Source organism: Rhagoletis pomonella, unplaced genomic scaffold, assembly GCF_013731165.1.
Source record: "Rhagoletis pomonella isolate Grant_MI unplaced genomic scaffold, Rhpom_1.0 Rhpom_scaffold_00005, whole genome shotgun sequence".
NCBI lineage: Eukaryota > Metazoa > Arthropoda > Insecta > Diptera > Tephritidae > Rhagoletis > Rhagoletis pomonella.
Window position 1 is genome coordinate 81,707,140 of NW_023458559.1, and position 17,696 is coordinate 81,724,835.

Consider the following 17,696-nt stretch of genomic DNA (forward strand, 5'->3'; position numbering starts at 1 on the left):
GGAAAGGTTATGCTTCTTCTCTGTGCCAACGTGATCACTTTTTTCTATAGTATGGGCGTGTGTGAATCGGTAGCAAAGTTCTATGGGGAAAGCTGTTGAATAATATTTTTACTATGGTGAGACAGTTTTGCCAATCTGCTGTGTGAAATGAAATCTTTTTTGACAGCAGTAAATTTTTCATAACCGCAGATTTATGCGCAATAAACTATTACAAATTTAGTGAAATTAATATTTTAAGAAAACATCTACCATCATTGATTGCAGTTCATCAACTTAAGCTTTTATTTTACGAAAAATTACACACAGCAGCAATCTTTGGAATTGCCAAAATTTTCTATGCATTTGTCAAAAATTTCACTAGCCCTATGGGCTACTGAAATTTTATTCACCTCAAACTTGTCAAAAATTTACTTGCCGCGAACTTTGTTACCGATTCACACACGCTCTATTTAGCAGTTTAAATATGTTTTATATTAAAATTTTATTAAAAATTCCTTTACAAACCTCTTTTCCTTTCTAGCGTCCATTTTTGTTTACTTTTACATATGGCATTTCTCCTCATCGTCGTAAAAATAATAGATAAAAGCTCGTTGGCCACCGAAAAGCTATCGGAGATTATTTTATAATTACAGATTAACAAGGGCCGAATTTTGTATTGCTAATCTCTTTTTCTAATTACAGATTAGGGAGTTAAGCTCGAAAATGAGGATAATCTACTTATATGTGAGCCTAGTATTAGCTCAGCAGAATAAGAAGAAAAAACGGGAAGAAATTAATCGCCATTTGGGGGAAAAATATAAAATTTCATATTGTGCTTTTCAAATTTGCTTTTTTATAGTATATTCGTAGTGAAAAGAAGTAAAATAAGATAAAATACCTTTTTAAGAAAACAATGTGTATACTGGGAAAACTAAAAAACATTCAACTATATCATTAGGCAAAGAATTGTTACAGAAGTAACACTGATTCACCTAACTTACGCCGCGTTTACATTGGACAAGGCTGTCAAGACAATAAAGAAATACGTATTAGTTAACAAAAACGCTGGTAATTGTCTCTGTGGCGTAGGCGTCCCGACAATAATTAAGACAATTCATTTTGAGCAAAATGTCGAACGTGAACATTGCATTATAAGTTGCAGAAACACGCATTCCGCGCGAGCTATTTGAGCTTAAAACAAAGAAATAAAGAAGATCAGCGTCTTTTTAATTATTATATTTTTTTTTTTTTTTGAATTTCTCTTCTTTCTTGCTTCATTGTTATCTGTCTTCAAAATAATCAAGACAGTGATTGAGGCAATTGAATAAATATGCATGGATTAGTAAAAAAGTGTGCACGTATTGGTATTTTCATGCCAGTTTTGTCCGGTGTAAACCCTAAAAAAATCTAGGATAAGAGCGTAGAAAAAAAATTTAATAATCTTTAATAATTTATAGAAGGTCGGGAATTATTTGGCCCAACTAACAAGTGATAAAGCCAATACAAAAATAGAATAAAAGTTAAAGATGAACACCAACTTCCTCCAAAAAGTTAATAATTGCAACGATTTCTTGAGTCTTTTGACTTCATATTGCAATTTCTTTTGATTTCGATTACACACAGCTAATTTTGTTATTAGTTGTGAACAGCCAACTTCAATTACTTAAACGAACAAGAGCGCAACGCCCAAACTCTGAGTTGTCGCAAGGAAATTTGTTTCGTGTAAACACCAGCGTATTTTCTCCATTTTGCCTAATAACGTAAATAAATTTACGGTATTCACCAAGGAGTCATTCATTTTTTATCGACGTTTAATATAACCATCTGTGTTTGCTGAATTTATTTAGCTGCATTGCTGCGGTTTGAATTTTAAGTTAAATTTGTTTTAGAGATAATTTGCAATTCCTTTAAAAATAAGTTAATTTGTTGCAGCAAAGCAATAGCAATAGAATTACCGCAAAACCTCAAATAGGTAGGTGAAATACAATATGTAGATATGTATGTATGTATGTAAGTAGAAATTGTGGGAAGAAATGCGATAAAATAATGCAGACTAATTTTCCGATAGCCTGCTGATAAGTGTGAATAAAATATACGCATGCATATGTATAATAAAAAAAATATTGGTGCTTAGATTGTTCTGTAACATTAATGGATGTTTTATTGTAGACGTCCTCTGTTAGAGCAAAAATGGTGAAGACCTTACCACAACTTCCATTGCTATTTGTGGGGTGGGGTCTGTTCGGCATTTTTCCAATCGCATGAATATTGGCGGCATTGATGTTAAGTCCAGAGAAATTACTACATACATTTTTAAATCCATATACATATGTATATAAACTCGTCGCAAGAATCGGAAGATTCCGCACTCTTATTAAAAAAGTCGCCGGTATTTTTTTCTTCGTGGGTGAATCATGCGAGTTAGACATTTTTTAAATAGACTAGGAACTTTATGAATGAGTCTGCTCATATAATGATTTTATTTGTTTGCGTTCTTGCAGATACAGTGCATAAAAACTGTTCCATAAATAGTAAAATTGCGTGATTAAGTGCAAGTGTTTTGTCTTGTTTGAGCTTCCTTTGATTAGTAGAAAACCCACACAGGAAGAATTTAAGTACTTGAAATGATTGATGACCGTGCCTTATTCTTTACCAAAACTTCGTAGGCTTTAAAACTTGTTTTATTATGTAAGGAAACTACTAGAAACATATTTAAGACATCTAAAATGTTGGGATAGTAAAAGTAAATTATAAACAAACAAATTAAAGGCAGTGTCTACACACACGCGCAAGGGTAACTCTTACCGTAGATCCACAGTAAAATTACGTGGATAATGTAGTGGGGAAGAACTTATTTATGCGTAGGCAGCCTTCGGCCGCGCTTCGGGATTATAACCCTTACTACTTACAATTCTCCTTTCTGTGTTGCCAGAGAGGTGGGACATAACTTCTTTCGGCGTAATTTTTACCATAGATCTACTGAAATTTTTACCGTCGATCTACGGTAATTTTTTACCTCCCCACTCCCAATTACTAAATTACATCTGCACATATTAGTAGTTCATAGTATATACCTGCGTACATATCGTCGCCTGGGTAAAAGATTGTTGTAAGCGCAATTTTGACGATTTTTAGTTCTAGATGCAGTATATATTTTGAAATAAGGTCTTTCGATTGTTGTTATCAGTTTTTACATATCTCCTTTAGTTTCCGAGATATTGACTACAACTTTTTCGAAAATTCAGAAAAAAGTTTAGTTGCAGTCATATTAAACTAATCAATATCTTAAAATGGCGTTCTCCATTTTTGGATAGCTCCTTTAGTTTCCGAGATATTGAGTAAAAAGTGTCGTTAATTTGGTAGAAATTTAATCACATTTTGTCGTATTTCATACAATGTGGCTGCCAAATTGTGGACAAATGACGCTTACGACAAAATTTGACTAAAGAAAGTCCTTCCATAAACTCGAAAGCTAATTAACAATAAACATTAAAAATTAAATAATTTAAGAATTTTGTGAACTAGTAACATTTTCAGAGACTTTGGAGAAAATCTATCTTCGCATTTTTGAGTAATTGCATTCCAAACTTCAATCGCGATTTCCCACAACCTGCCACCCAGGCGACGATATGTATGAATATCGTTTCATTAATTTTCCTCGTAGGCCACGTAACCTTTTTTATTTTAAACTCGCTTTACCAGTGATCCATCTATGGAAACTAATACAAAAATAAATACATTAATACATAATAATGTGTACATAAGTACATAAATAGTTATGTATGTATGTATGTACATACATACATATGTACATGTGCATGTACGCGTGATGCACATGTAGTTTATTTATGCCATAAATTCTACTAAGTACTTGAGCATTCCATTTTAGGGAAATATCTGCATTATGCATACATAGATTATAACTTTGATGTCAAACACCTACTGTTGCAATTTTATTTAAAAACATTTTCGAAATTCACAATATCTTTATTTACAATGTTTTATTCATTTTCAATTAGCACAGCTTTACGTGTGTAAATAAATCTTATTCAAAATGTCTACGGAATCACATGTCGACGTTGGTATTCATGATGAAGATATACACGATAGTACCTACCAACCGCCACCGGAAAAGACCATTGAAGAAATAATGGCCGTTGATCAAGAAGATGAAAGCTTACGACGGTATAAGGAAGCTTTGTTGGGTGCTGCGCAAGCGGAAAAAATCATTTTCGGTAAGCCTCGACCAAACCTAACTCTTAATAAGTATTTTAACGCAAGTATTATTGTTAAACATTTTTGTATTTCAGATGCAAACGATCAGCGTAAAGTGATTGTTAAGAAATTGGCTTTAGTAGTGGAAGGTCGCGATGATATGGAATTAGATTTGACTGGGGACTTAAGTCAATTAAAAAAACAGGTATATATACAAAATATTTTGTAAAGTTTTGCATTTTTTATTTGTAAATGCCGTGTGACAAGTTCTGGGTTTAATGCTCGCCTTTTATTAATTTTATTCATTCAGGTATTCGTCATTAAAGAAGGTGTTCACTATAAAGTGCGCATAGATTTTATTGTGCAAAGAGAGATTGTTCATGGCCTTAAATACGTACAAAAGACTTATCGAATGGGTGTACCAGGTAACTGTTCAAATGAAATGCATTCTATTTTTAGTTGCACGCCTAGTATTAGCACGCACTCACTCATTACAATATTATTTTAATCGCAACTCCTTGTCCAAATACCAATCCTGATAGTGAAACCATAAAAGGATTCTATTCCGAGCTCCCATAAATTTTTTATATTGTAATAAAGCTTACGTATTACATGTAATTTTATGTTTAATACGACGACCGGTAAAAAATGTTTAAGCTTTTAAATCCTCCCTTTGACTTTAAATTCAAAAAGTTAATTTAAAATTAAAGTTTTAAAAAGCTTTAGGAAACAAGTGCTCTCTAAATTTTACTATAGGTCTATGAAGTCAGGAATTATGTTGGCGAGCAATTTACAAATACAATTTTGGGTAATACATGTATGTAATTAATTTATTTTGGAACGAGTTTCCGTCATCCCTCGTCCAACTTGGTTTGCAGACAAACCGGTTTCGGCGTTGTGCCATCTTCAGTGTAATTTTTCGTTCGAAAAATAAATCATCTTACCACCCTGTCGGGGAAAAATCAACCAACACCAACATATATTTCATTGATTTCGTGGCAAAAAAAACTCCCACTAAAAACATGTCTGATTATAACGTATGGGTACTATCGTTTGAACATAGTTTGGTTGAGGCCCTAATAAAAAACTCTATGTGAATCTTTCCACGGTGTAATATAAATTATTTAATTTCCATTTCTGTCACAATGTTCTTATTTTATAGCCCTAATGAAATATAGCTTAAATACTACTCGCATTAGTTTTAGGTTTATCTTAAATATTCCAAACCAATTTTTGTGTATGTTTAATAGTATTGTACAGTAGATCGATCGTCTCGCAACTTGTTTTAAGTATGTATGTATGCGACATGTTTATAATTTCATATGCCCATTTGGAGTATGCATTATGTATGTACTTATGGATATACATTTTTCATTTATTGCTGAAAATAGTTGGTTTAGTCATATTTTGAGGTGGTATTCTTTATGTCTTCCTGTATACCATTAATTCATTTTTTAATTGATTTTTCTCTCTGCTTCCACTGGATTTGTAAATGTTGTAACTAATAAAATACTAACCCTCGCTTGTGTGATTGTGTTGTGTTCATGTTTATTCAACTAAAAAAAAACATCCTCCAAAAGTTGTTGGTAAGACAACCTTAATTAAAATTTTATGTGATTTATAAATTTCTCAGATCTTACATAATCAGCTATGTTGCATTTTCCAGTTGACAAAATGACACATATGGTCGGCTCATATCCACCGAAAAAAGAAATTCAATTCTACCTAACACCCTCAGAGGAAGCTCCTTCGGGCATGATGGCACGCGGTACATATTCAGTAGCTTCGCTTTTTACGGATGACGATAAGCATATACACCTCAAATGGGATTGGACTTTTGAAATTAAAAAGGATTGGGAGTAAAGTGATGTAAAAAGTATCGGAACTTAACATGATTGCATTACAACTGATATCGTGTCAAAAGTCAAAACGTTGAAAGTTCTTCTAATTGATATTCTAAAGCAATTTCCGTATTAACTGATTTATATTTCGACGGTTTAGTTAAGTAAACAGTGTAAAAGCAAAGCAGTGCATGCAAAAGCGGTACGAAAAGTATTATAAGTTCTGTATTTAGCGATAACTTGTTAATCATCTCGATGTATAACCTTTCTTGTGACATGTTTAATGGTAAATTCTTGTTTCGAAGCAATACTTATTAAGCCAAAACGAAAAAATATTAAAATCTTGTCTTTGTCAGTTTTATAATGCATACATATGTGTACACATTAAAATTAATATTTAGCTTATGGACTGTCCATTTTTTCTTCTAGAATCGACGATATGGTTCATGGTTGTGTAAATAAAGTGCCCAGGTTTTTTAGACTACAGAGCTCTATTCTAACATGTGGGGTTGCCTTGTATGATTTCTATAATAATTTGTAATCCAATAAATTTTGTATGCGTATAATGATTGTTGATGTTATTTAATAAATTCAAGAGTACTTCGGAGAGCCAGATTTTGAATTGGACGACATATTGTTAAGTTCTAGAGTCTGCTCTAATAATGACCATACAATAATTACTTCTCGATTTGGTAAACATGTCAACTAAAAATAAAGGCCCTCAATCACCGCTAAATCACATATTTTATTAATGTTTTTTATGTGAACGTAAGCGCAGATTTTCAAAAGTAAGGAAAAATAAAATAATAATGCATAATTGTAATTAAAACTACAAAAGTAAATTCTAACTGAAAAGGCAATGCTAAGCGTAGTCATCTTTTAATAATGGAAACAACGCGCTGATTAATCAAAAAAAAAAAGATAATTGAAAATTTGTTTGAAGATTTGTGTATGGAATTATTGTCTACCAAAAATCAAATGCATTTTATATTTGTAAAAATTTACCAAAATGTAATACGAGTATGACTATAAGCAATTTGGAAATACAGAAATGAAATTTCGTAAAAATAAACTTGTTTCTTTTGAATTTTTATAATATGTATTCAGAGCATTCGCCTGCCGCTACTGTTGGAGAGAAATTTTCATATAAATAAATTCAATTTCAACCTCTGCAATGTTAATACATATAAGGCGCTGTACTTAGAAACGTTTTCTGAAGCAAGTTTTAAAATTCATCTGCCCTTTACTGGCCGTCTCCATGGGATAAAATTTATTGCTGTCCAGCTGTCATTTTGGTCGCTAGATATAAGTGTTATATCAGTGGCAATATTTGTGTGGGCTTTTTATATCTTGATATAAGCATTTGTGAGATAGCTTCTGAAACGTATTTTTGCCGGATTTAATCGCTATTTTACATCCAATTACATAATAACAAATATTTTAACAGAAAACGGCTCAATATTTGCTTTTATATTTAAATATCAATAATGTTGCCGCCACGAAGTTTTCATGCAAATGAACATGTAGCTGTCAAACTACCAAATTGCCGGCAATAGATGGCAAGATATAAGCTCTGATATATGTTGTGCTTTAAAGAGCAATGAGCGGTCTCCATTAGGGATGTTCCGATACAAGTAAATAAATAAGTACATACTCGATGTACTCGATACTTTTGTTTCGATACCAACTACCTTTTTTACTCGAATCGTTTTGTCGATACCTCATTGGTATCGAAAGAAAAGTACTTGTATTGAATAGATTTGAGTCATATCTGGTTGGCCATTTTTTTTCTATTGAAGAAACTTTGCTTTAAGCAATGGCACCGCCTATTTCAGAATTTGGTTCAAAAACACCCTATCTCGGCTGCCGATTCAAAAATGCCCTATCTCAAATATTTTCAATATACTTTCAGTTGTGACCGGAAAATTGTATTACCAAAAAATGTTACCACTTCTTGTCAGCACGATTCTAGGTACGTTGGTAATGCAGTGAAAATATTCAGCAGTTCAGCTGTGAAGATTTGTGGAAATTCTTGTATTGCATATTTCACGGGGTAATATTTTGTTACCAGTTTATGAGATGGTAACCAAATTTACCGGTTACAAGAGCGCACAGAATGCGAAAATGGTTTAAAAATTGACAGACACTTAAATTACCGGTTACAAAATTTATGTTACCAGCACAGAATAGACCTGCTAATGTGTTAGTAGATACACATATATAGATAAAGAACTTCTATTTTCATATTTTACCCAGTGTTGCAACAACTTTTTGGACCAACCGGCTAAATTGGCAAAAAACGGCTAAAAACGGCTGAACTGTTTCAACAAAATTTCACATGTTTTTTTTAAACAAAGACTAGTTCTTGGAGAGAAGTTTCAAATTCAAGCTGGAAAAAATTTTGCCAGCAAGAATTTGTAATTAGGAAAAACTTATGGTGGTTTTGCCAATATTAATTTGTTCGCTAAATTTAAAAATTTACAAACTTGAGCGATTTTAAAATGAAAAATGTAAGTAAATACTTGTTTACTTAACTAATTTAGTTAATTCCAATGATTTGAAAGGTACTCGGCTGAAAAGAACTGTATTCGTAATCGGAATGCAATCTCAACCAGAGTCGATATAGGAAATCCGACAGTTACTACGGCAAAGAAATTGACACGTATGTTGAAGAAAGTCGGCCTAGCAAGAAATTTACATATAGATCCTTTGCCCCTCTGAAAGAATTTTAAAAATCCTATACAAATTTCTTATGTCTGAATGCAACCGTGGACACTAGCTGGCAGGAAAACTTGCAAATTCCTGAAAACTTGCGTTTGTGCAGAAATTTGCAAGTTTCTCTACTTGAGAGAGAAGTTGGGAGCATTTTTTCTTACTATCTGATATTTTGAGTGAATTCTCGCTGGATTTTCGACGAACAAACCTATTAGCTTGCCAGAAAGTTTTGCTTTACATAGAAATTTGGGCTCTTTTATTTTCACTTTGACGCATTTCGGTGTTGGTTCTTTAAATTCAAGTTGGCTTTCGGTTTTTGGAATTTAAATAAGGTCTCAACGAAATAAGAGTTAAAAAAAATATACAAAAAAACAATACATATACAAATACAAAATATATTTTTCCCGTACCATAAACCTTTAAGCGTGGGCAACAATGATGTTTTGTAATTAAGACAGAATTGAATATGAGCTATCTGGGAAGACAATACCTGTAATATTTATTCTATGTGTTGGCACTATATCCAAACACAAACGCGTGTTAAGCAAACAGTGAAACAAGTTGTTATTTTCTAAGTTTGCGAATAAAACTTCACACTTAAATTTAAGACATTCATAACAAACATTTCAGAAAAAATATATTCACTTAAAATAAAAATAAGCGAAATCGGCCCAATTTTATATAACCCTGCCTGACATGAAAATTTTCTAAGCGATAAGGCTAGTAGCCATTTAAATATCAATATTTATTTATCTCAAAACAACGGTAAGATATTAAGTATTTTTTGTACATTTTTACAACTCAATTAAAAATTTGAATTCTACACTGAACTTAAATTCTAAGGCTTAGCCAACAGTGAAAAAAGGGAAGAAATAGTAAAGCGTAAATGAGCAAGAGGTTGCAGAAATAGTAGAGCGTATACGAACAAGAGTTTACAGAAAAGATGAGAAAACATAGACGACCTAACTACATATACATTGGTAAGTAAGTAAAAATTTCTTTAACAGATTTTCGATTGCTTAGTCAAAAATGTAAACATATATATTTGAATCTTAAGAAAACAAGGGAAATAGCAATATCGGCTAAAAACGGCTATTTTTTTTTTTTTACAAAAAGGCTAACAAATCGGCTGCCGGCTAAACCGAAATTTCTCCGGCTGTTTGCTATCGCAACCGGCTAAATCTAGCCAGAAAACGGCTAAAATGGCAACACTGATTTTACCATAAAGTGAATCCCACTTAAGTTCAGATATCTTACCCGCTTAAGTACCCATATTAACTTTCTACTTATCACTCGAAACTTATATTGTTTCAAGCTCCAAAAACTAATCTTCCAAGTGAACTTCCAAAAACTTGCAAAGAAATTCGTATTAATGAAAATATGAAAAGAATTTCTAGCGTGAATCTCTTAGTGTGTCCAAATGAATTCATAAGCCTTTTCAAATCATCAATTTAACATGAAAATTTTTTATTTAGTAGAATTGAACATGAATGAGGTTTTCCGCAACTTACCGATCCCACCTAATCCTATCGCGGGAAATCTGATCACAAATATTTTTGAAAATAGCAAGCGTTGCGCATTTTGCATTTTTTTGTAAGTCAATTCTTTCTATATATCAGATTTCCTAAGCCCGCCTCGATGCTACTATAGTCGAAGATATCACATATGTATAAATTTTGGTCCCGATTGGAGACGGTTAAGGCGTGTCAGACTTGGCAATATTTTCAACTTTTCCACGCAATTGTCAAATTGAGAAATAGAAATTTTATTTCCACGTGTAAACAGCCAGAAAGACCTTTCTGTCACTTTTCGGAAATCAGTTTCAAAAATGAAAGTTACAAGGTGTGACTGCAACTCAAAGCGCGCAAATCGATTTCGGAAATATATTTAAACTTGCTCGTTCTACACAAGCAATCAGCAACTCGCCTTTCGGAAATAAAAAACCTCTTTCGTAAGACATTTTACATGCAAGGTGTGACTGCTCATGCAACCGCTTTGCTTTGAAATGTCTCAATTTGACAGCCTTTTCGAAATATATTGCCACGTCTGACTCGGTCTTAACTGCTCCTGCAATCTCTCTTGGAAATTCTTGAGTTTGACAGATTTTTGAAAAAGGACTTGCACTTGCCACGTTTAACAGCTACTTAAAAATACGGCTTTTACAAATATCTTCCAAATCGGACTATAAATACGAATTTTCAAGCGCTTATCTTGACTCCTGTGATTTCTAATCAATTTGGGTGTGTGATTGCGTTATTAAAATACATATACATATGTACGTATGTACGTTTTTCGAGACGTAACTATTTAACATATGGGTCATTCCATACAATATTTACACCTCAATATTTTTTTTGGGGTGAAATATATTTTTTTTACTTTCTTTATCGAAAAAAAGAAGACACGAAGTTTTTTATTTCGCCATGATATTCGAAAATATCGAAATATTGAACTCTTTTTTTAATTGTTTGCAGTTAATAAACTATTTGTCGGAGAAACTTTAGTATAAACTTTATGTACGCAGGTGTGAAAAACTTCGTAACTTCTACAGTTTTGACGTTTTCACTCTCAAATTTTTACAGCTTACTCCATAAAGTTTGACATTTATTCAGGTTGAAAAAAAATCAAACATGATGAAGTTAATAAAAAATAAATAAAAAATTAAAACTTTTTATTGCAAAATTTTTATTTTTTATTTTAATCTATCTCACGCTCCCATGGAAAGCTGAGGTAATTACGCACATTTCGATACCTTAACTGATTTTCTCCGATAAATAGTTTATTAACTGCAAAAAATTAAAAAAAGATACTTCTCCGTGAGTTCAAAATTTCGGGAATTTTTTTCGAGATTTTCGAATATCATGCCGAAATAAAAAAATAGGTTTCTTTTTTTCGATAAAGAATGTAAAAAAAATATATTTCACCAAAAAAAAATATTGGGGTGTAAATATTTTGTCGAATGACCCATATGATAAAAAAAAAATGATAAAAAATTCATACCGGCACACAAACATACGTCTGTTCACTACTAAGTTTTTAAATGTCTACTGAATATACTATAGTAATGTTTTCAATTAAATGACATCTTACGCATTACCCAAACCCCATATCGCTAATATACATACCTGTTATGAGAACCGAAAAGCATAACCAGTAGTATGAATACCTATAGCAACAAGTATTACTCATACGCCCCACCGTATCAATGAGTTTCTGTCGTTTCTGCAAGTTCTCAGCTTCCTCTCCGAAGTGTTAGTTTGTTGCCGACGCGCTTTCAACAACATGTTGCTAGGTAGCTACGATGCTCTTATTGTACGACACGAACAAGCTCTTGAAAACGAACAGGCAACAAACAAAACTAATAGTGCAGGCAATAAGACAACATCAGCGCCGAAATACATACTGATATACAAACGTACATGTGACTTCGAATATGTCATAAAAGTATACTCTTAAACACGTTACAATATACATACATACATACATACATATGTACATACAAACGTACAAGTATAGTGCATGCAACATGCTAGTCGTCAGCAACAACGGCATTTGGGGTGACGCGCGCGCATGCCTCCGTACTACATATATAACTACATACATATGTAGGTGTGTGCGTATAGCCAAAGGTATTTGACTGTGTAAGTATTTCTATTGGTTTATTGTGCTGGGTGGGAAAAACAAATCCGGCGCACAGTGAGTACAAAACAGTTTGGCCGGCGACGTCCTACGGTGCAGATCGGTGCCGTTGTTACCTGCGTTTTCCGCAGTTGGATGTTGACGAAAAACCAGTAGTCGGCGGATAATTGGATGGTCGGCAGGTCGGTCGGTCGGCCTATCGTACAAATAGGCATGTGTACATATGTACGTACGAGTGCTCTGTTGAAGTGGCAGTTGAATGGAAACGATTTGGCGGGTAGTCAATTCACTGCATTTTTACGCATCGACGCGACACATCTGTGAATTCGAACGCAGCAATAGATGCTAATAAGAAAAGCAACGGTGTCGAGGTGACGTGTGTGCTTGTTGTGTTTTTGCTACATCTGTGAATACGTTTGGTGATTAAGTGGTTTCAAGTGAAACAATTTTGAGTGTGCTCCAGCCTATTGATATGGCTCTAACCCCTCGCACAGTGGGAATCTAATAAGTCTAGCTATTCGCGAAATTTCAAATGGCATTGACGAGATAGATGCGTCGGTGAAACACAAGGGATATACATATGAACGACTTTTCACATGCAAACTCATAAGTTTACATACATATGTACATAATACATATGAGAAATTACACACGTATGCTAAAGAAAAAAAAAACATAAAAACTACGCGCTTATCTTCTCGTGCTCAACTGCCAACGGGTCAGCGCATAAGTTCGGAAGTGTGACAAACCAATTAGAGTTTCACTTTGTGTTGCGTGTTAATTATATCTAAAAGATACTTCGCGGACGTTAAGCTACAGCGGCGCTGATGTTCACGTTTACAATAAAAGCAATGATGATGACGATAGAACGCGCAAACTGTTGCCAATGGATATATTTTAAAGTACAAAAAAATTACAAACAATAAAAATTGGCTACGAGCAAATCTACTTAATACATACCCAGATGTGGGCAAAGTAAACATGTCACAAATTTTGAAGCTCACACCAGGCAATATAATAAATAATAAATATTTAATATAAGCCAAACACAACATTAAATGTCCCATGGTCCGAGGATAAATTTTAGGCTGTGGTAATGAAATGAAAATTCTTTAGCTAATATTTTAAAGTGTAAAAAAAATATTCAATAATGCATAAGATACTCTTTCCTTGGTGTCTTGGTTAATAAACGTGTGTGGTTGGGTTTGTACGAGGACTGCCTCTTAAGTGTTGCGCATAGCAATAAAAAAATTTGTATAGTTAATCAGTGGAAAAAAAATTGTTGTTTCTCAAGTATTATCCAACACAATTTTGTTACTCTGAAGTTCGTAGCTCCAAAACAAGGTTTTTGAAGACTTTAACGGCATAGCAAAACGCTCACAATGTTTTTTTTTTGCTGATGTGAAAGAAAAACCAATCTTCATGTGCCAAGCCGGATTGTAAGGCGGATGACCTTCAAATCTTCTGTGTCGTACGACAGTTGGGTCTACGTAACCGGAAGCACCCAGATCTACATACATACAAACATATGTACGTATGTATATTTTTGGGCAAGGACCGTCAGTTCAGATGATTCTCCAAAATAGTTGTTGGGGTATTTTTATGCTGTTACAACAACAAGCTCGCATTGTTGTGCGATTAATGATCTTTCTTCAGCGGTTGGTATTCCACTATTCTCCTAACACTTTCGAAAACAAAGGGTTGTGTTCAATTCAGCATAATAAGTTCTACCTTGCATAAGAGGCAAATTACGAGAGACAGGTTTTTCTAAAAAAAAAATAACAGTCTACCATTTGCTTTCATGTGTTCTAGCCACGAACAACTTTATTCGGGGTTTCTTACTTTGAAATACGTAAACAGCGAATGAGCTCCATGTTCGTCATTTAGGTATCACAGAGTGGTGTTATCTAGAATTATTTTTTTTTTTTATCGAGAATGAGTTCAGCTCAATAAAAAAAAAAATCCAAACAACAACACTCTTTAACTGTCAGAATAGACAAATCTGTGTGAAGGCGCCAATCGAGTGATAAGAAGAATATGTTCAGTCAACCAGATAACCAAACTTCCCAAATATGGCGAACATATACATATGTCTTTCCATCTGTTATTTTGTATGCCAACTGTATGAATTGATACAAGTTTGATTGCGTTTTTAAGCGATATGTTACACCGCCTTGGCTAAATTTTTTCTGCACACTCCTTCAGTCGACATACGCCATCATTTGAACAACCGCCAAATTATGGGATAATCTACGAAAACAAAAAACTTCTTGGATTATAAATACTAACGTAAAATTTAATTCCGGCTAGCGCCCAGGTTGATTATCTAATGGTATTTATATAAGATGTCAGTCTGTTTCCAACAATCAAAATATTAATCTTCGATAGAATAACGGTCACGCCCGAACTCATTGAACCAGAGTTTAGCAGTAGCTGGGCGAATCGATCGATGTAGGTATTCTGTTCTTCGCAAGTCTCACCGGTAAAAACTCATCGCACAAAAATGGTTATTGTTTAGTTCTATTTGTTTTTTTTTTACACCACTAGGTACAAACAACACAATAATTCCCCTGGCGATGCTTTGCTTAGTATTGCCTAGGTGCAGGACTTAAAAGGCAGCCCTCGCTTTGATGCGCGATTGTTCCTAATGGATGACACTGCACTATATACATACCTAACATACAGATATATGTACATATGGATGTACATACGTATGCATGTGTGTATATATTTTTAGAACGTCGCTTTTTAGGAATTTTTATTTTTGAAATAATTTATTAATGCCGCAGAGTTTTGCGTTGTATTCTGGCAATAAAATTCGTCGAGTTGAGCATATGTATGTATGTATGTATGTATGTATGTATGTGTGTATGTATTTAGATATGAATGTGGGTGTTGTTTTTACTCATGTGTGCGTGATTGTGACAATTTAGGTTATTTTTAATCTTAATTAAGAAAATGAGGACGACACGCCATATAGCTTAGATAGCATTTATTTAAGAAACTGTGAAATTCATACATTCCCGACTCACACTCTTTTTTACATTTGTTTCGAAAAGCATTAGTTTATATGTATTTACCTTTTATTTCTTCAGATAATCCGTACACATACACATCCGCATGTACATACGTACCATATGCGTGCGTGTGTACATACATATGTACATACATATATGCATATGCTTAATTACATATGTATGTATGTATTTAGAAGTACAATCAAGCGCGCAGTATTTCTAGTCATTCATTATTTGTTTAACTGATTATCACTTGTCTTATTTAATTACAATTCAAAAACACCTTTTGTATGTATGTAGAATGTATGTATGTATGTACATAGTATGTACGCTTGTATAGGGGAATTCCCTTAAAGCTTTCGAAGTCGTTTTTTATGAATGAAACCGGATTTTGTCTACTATGTTGCATGCGATGATGTACATAAAATGTTCAGCAGTGACCCATCGGTCATCGCAGAAAAAAATATAAACGACAGCAATTTTTTTGTTTCAATGAAACTTGTGTACTACTTGCAAAAAAACTGCAGACACCAATCTATAAGTGCATGTCAGACGTGGCAATATGACCAACTTTTCCACGCAATTCGCTGTCAAAATGAGCAAGAGAAATTTTATTTCGATGTGGGCACAGCCAGAAGGACCTTCTGTCACATTTCCGAAATCAGTTTATGAAATAAAAGTTGCAAGATGTGACTGCAATTGAAAGAGCGAAAACCGATTTCAAAAACATATTTCAACTTGCTCGTGCTACACCAGCAACTTTTATTTCTGCTGCAAGTGCATAGTTTTGAATAAACGAACAGAAATGATTTTAACTAATAATTTTTTTGGAAATTAATTGTTCAGCTATGAATAATAAATTAGGTAATATTCAAAGTAAAAATTACGTTTATTATAATAAACAGAAAAAAAGATCAACCGGCAAAGCGGCGCACGGTTGCATTTTAGTATAGTAAAAGTAAAGTCAGGTTATACATACATACATATATACCTTTTCGTATGAAAATGATCAAAAACAAAACGCCGGTAGTTTGCAAAACGTCAAAGATAGATACTCCTTTAAAATCGGCTGCGAAATGAAAGATTGAAAAAAAAAAACAGAAAGGCCACAGAAAATAAAGAGGCAAATTATCCACGCTTAGCTGAGACACACAAGAAAATTCTGCTGGGACGAAAGAGGCACAAGAGATGTGCCATCCATGCTTTAGTTTAATGCGGACTGCTTTTTTCTCATCCCATTTCGGCGATGCACCCAAATATTGCTGCTCCGCTTCGTTCATTCTGTGGAAACTTGTTAGTTTGCATCGGTGTATACAAACATACATACATACATATGAATGCATATACATATGTATGCACATATTTATGTATGTACATATGTATATTTATCCGCTTGTATGTATGTTTGCTTATGTAAATATGCAATTTCATTCCATCTGTTGATTCTACAGCATTCGCATTTTCTCGTTCGCCTTTTTTTTTGTGGCATATTCGCTTGGCGTTACGAATTAATTTGCACTCTATTTTGTCGTCCAAGTGCTTTCATATTGTTGACCGCCAAATGAAATTTGTGCATTTGCTTCGCTTTTGAATTGTGAAAGATAAATAAAAATTATAAATAATGAAGTGAAAATGATTTGATCATAGCGGAATCATAAAGCTCAGACGCTTTAAAATGACCTTTGAATCAAGACGAATTGTGGCAGTTGCAGTTTAGAATTGGACAGAAAAGGAAAATTGGGTGCTCTTGGGTGTACACCTACATACATATATGTATATGTATGTATGTTCGTAGGTTTGTTTAAAAAACATCAAGACACTTAATGTACTAATTAAATAATAATATAAATGATGTGGAAAAGACAAAAAAAAAAACCTATTCTCACCCGGGTGTCGGTAATTAAAACATAAGTAGTAATTGTGTGAAAATTTTCAAAAAGTACCGCAAGCGAACCGACTATTGTAATCGATCTCATCGACAAGCTCATTTAAACAAAATTTACTTAATGCGAGTATAGGTTCAAACTTGGTAAAAATGTCCACATTTCGGAGCTTAGCTATGGAATATAGCATAGCGTACAAAAGATATAAAAGCTTAATATGTAGAAGAAAATGTTTGTCCTTTCACATTTTCAAATATTGTGCATTCTAGCTATGTCCTTAATATTATAGAAGTGGTGTCATTTCCATTGACAATATAAAAACCTCTGGCAGCATTCAATTTTATTTTTGGCAAACAATTTACGCTACCAATTTTAAGGTCGCAGTTCTAGATTAGGCGCGTATTTCG

The 17,696-nt window shown here is 33.5% G+C and overlaps 2 protein-coding genes across 12 annotated transcripts in view; both read left to right on the top strand.

The window, feature by feature from the left end:
• The first annotated feature begins 1,758 nt into the window (after positions 1–1,758).
• Positions 1,759–6,943, top strand: LOC118739688 (rho GDP-dissociation inhibitor 1-like). Of its 4 annotated transcripts, none has more exons than XM_036471174.1 (6): positions 1,759–1,951; positions 3,999–4,214; positions 4,290–4,399; positions 4,505–4,619; positions 5,775–5,780; positions 5,861–6,943. In XM_036471174.1, exons 2-6 carry the CDS (start codon positions 4,034–4,036, stop codon positions 6,055–6,057), a joined length of 609 nt encoding a protein of 202 aa, XP_036327067.1. In that variant the 5' UTR covers positions 1,759–1,951; positions 3,999–4,033; the 3' UTR covers positions 6,058–6,943. The 4 variants fall into 4 exon arrangements, with proteins under 4 accessions (XP_036327067.1, XP_036327066.1, XP_036327069.1 ...); XM_036471173.1 differs by having other exon boundaries at positions 4,004–4,214; XM_036471176.1 differs by lacking the exon at positions 5,775–5,780 and having other exon boundaries at positions 1,761–1,951; positions 4,004–4,214; positions 5,828–5,914.
• Positions 6,944–12,453: 5,510 nt separating this feature from the next.
• LOC118739687 (adenylate cyclase type 2) overlaps positions 12,454–17,696 on the top strand; it is a 61,685-nt gene continuing 56,442 nt past the window's right edge. For 4 of the 8 annotated variants that reach the window (XM_036471167.1, XM_036471164.1, XM_036471168.1 and 1 more), the window contains exon 1: positions 12,455–13,482. The gene's annotated coding sequence lies outside the window, so the exon portion shown is untranslated. Of the gene's footprint in view, positions 13,483–17,696 lie in introns of all 8 variants that reach the window. The other 4 variants (XM_036471169.1, XM_036471170.1, XM_036471165.1 and 1 more) reach the window with 2 other exon arrangements.

What these genes read in the sequence shown, in the direction of transcription:
- LOC118739688 (XM_036471174.1), top strand. Translation starts at nt 4,034, where the DNA reads ATGTCTACGGAATCACATGTCGACGTTGGTATTCATGATGAAGATATA. An exon ending in AGCGGAAAAAATCATTTTCG is followed by an intron (nt 4,215 to 4,289) that starts GTAAGCCTCGAC and finishes TTTGTATTTCAG; the next exon opens with ATGCAAACGATCAGCGTAAA. An exon ending in TAAGTCAATTAAAAAAACAG is followed by an intron (nt 4,400 to 4,504) that starts GTATATATACAA and finishes TTATTCATTCAG; the next exon opens with GTATTCGTCATTAAAGAAGG.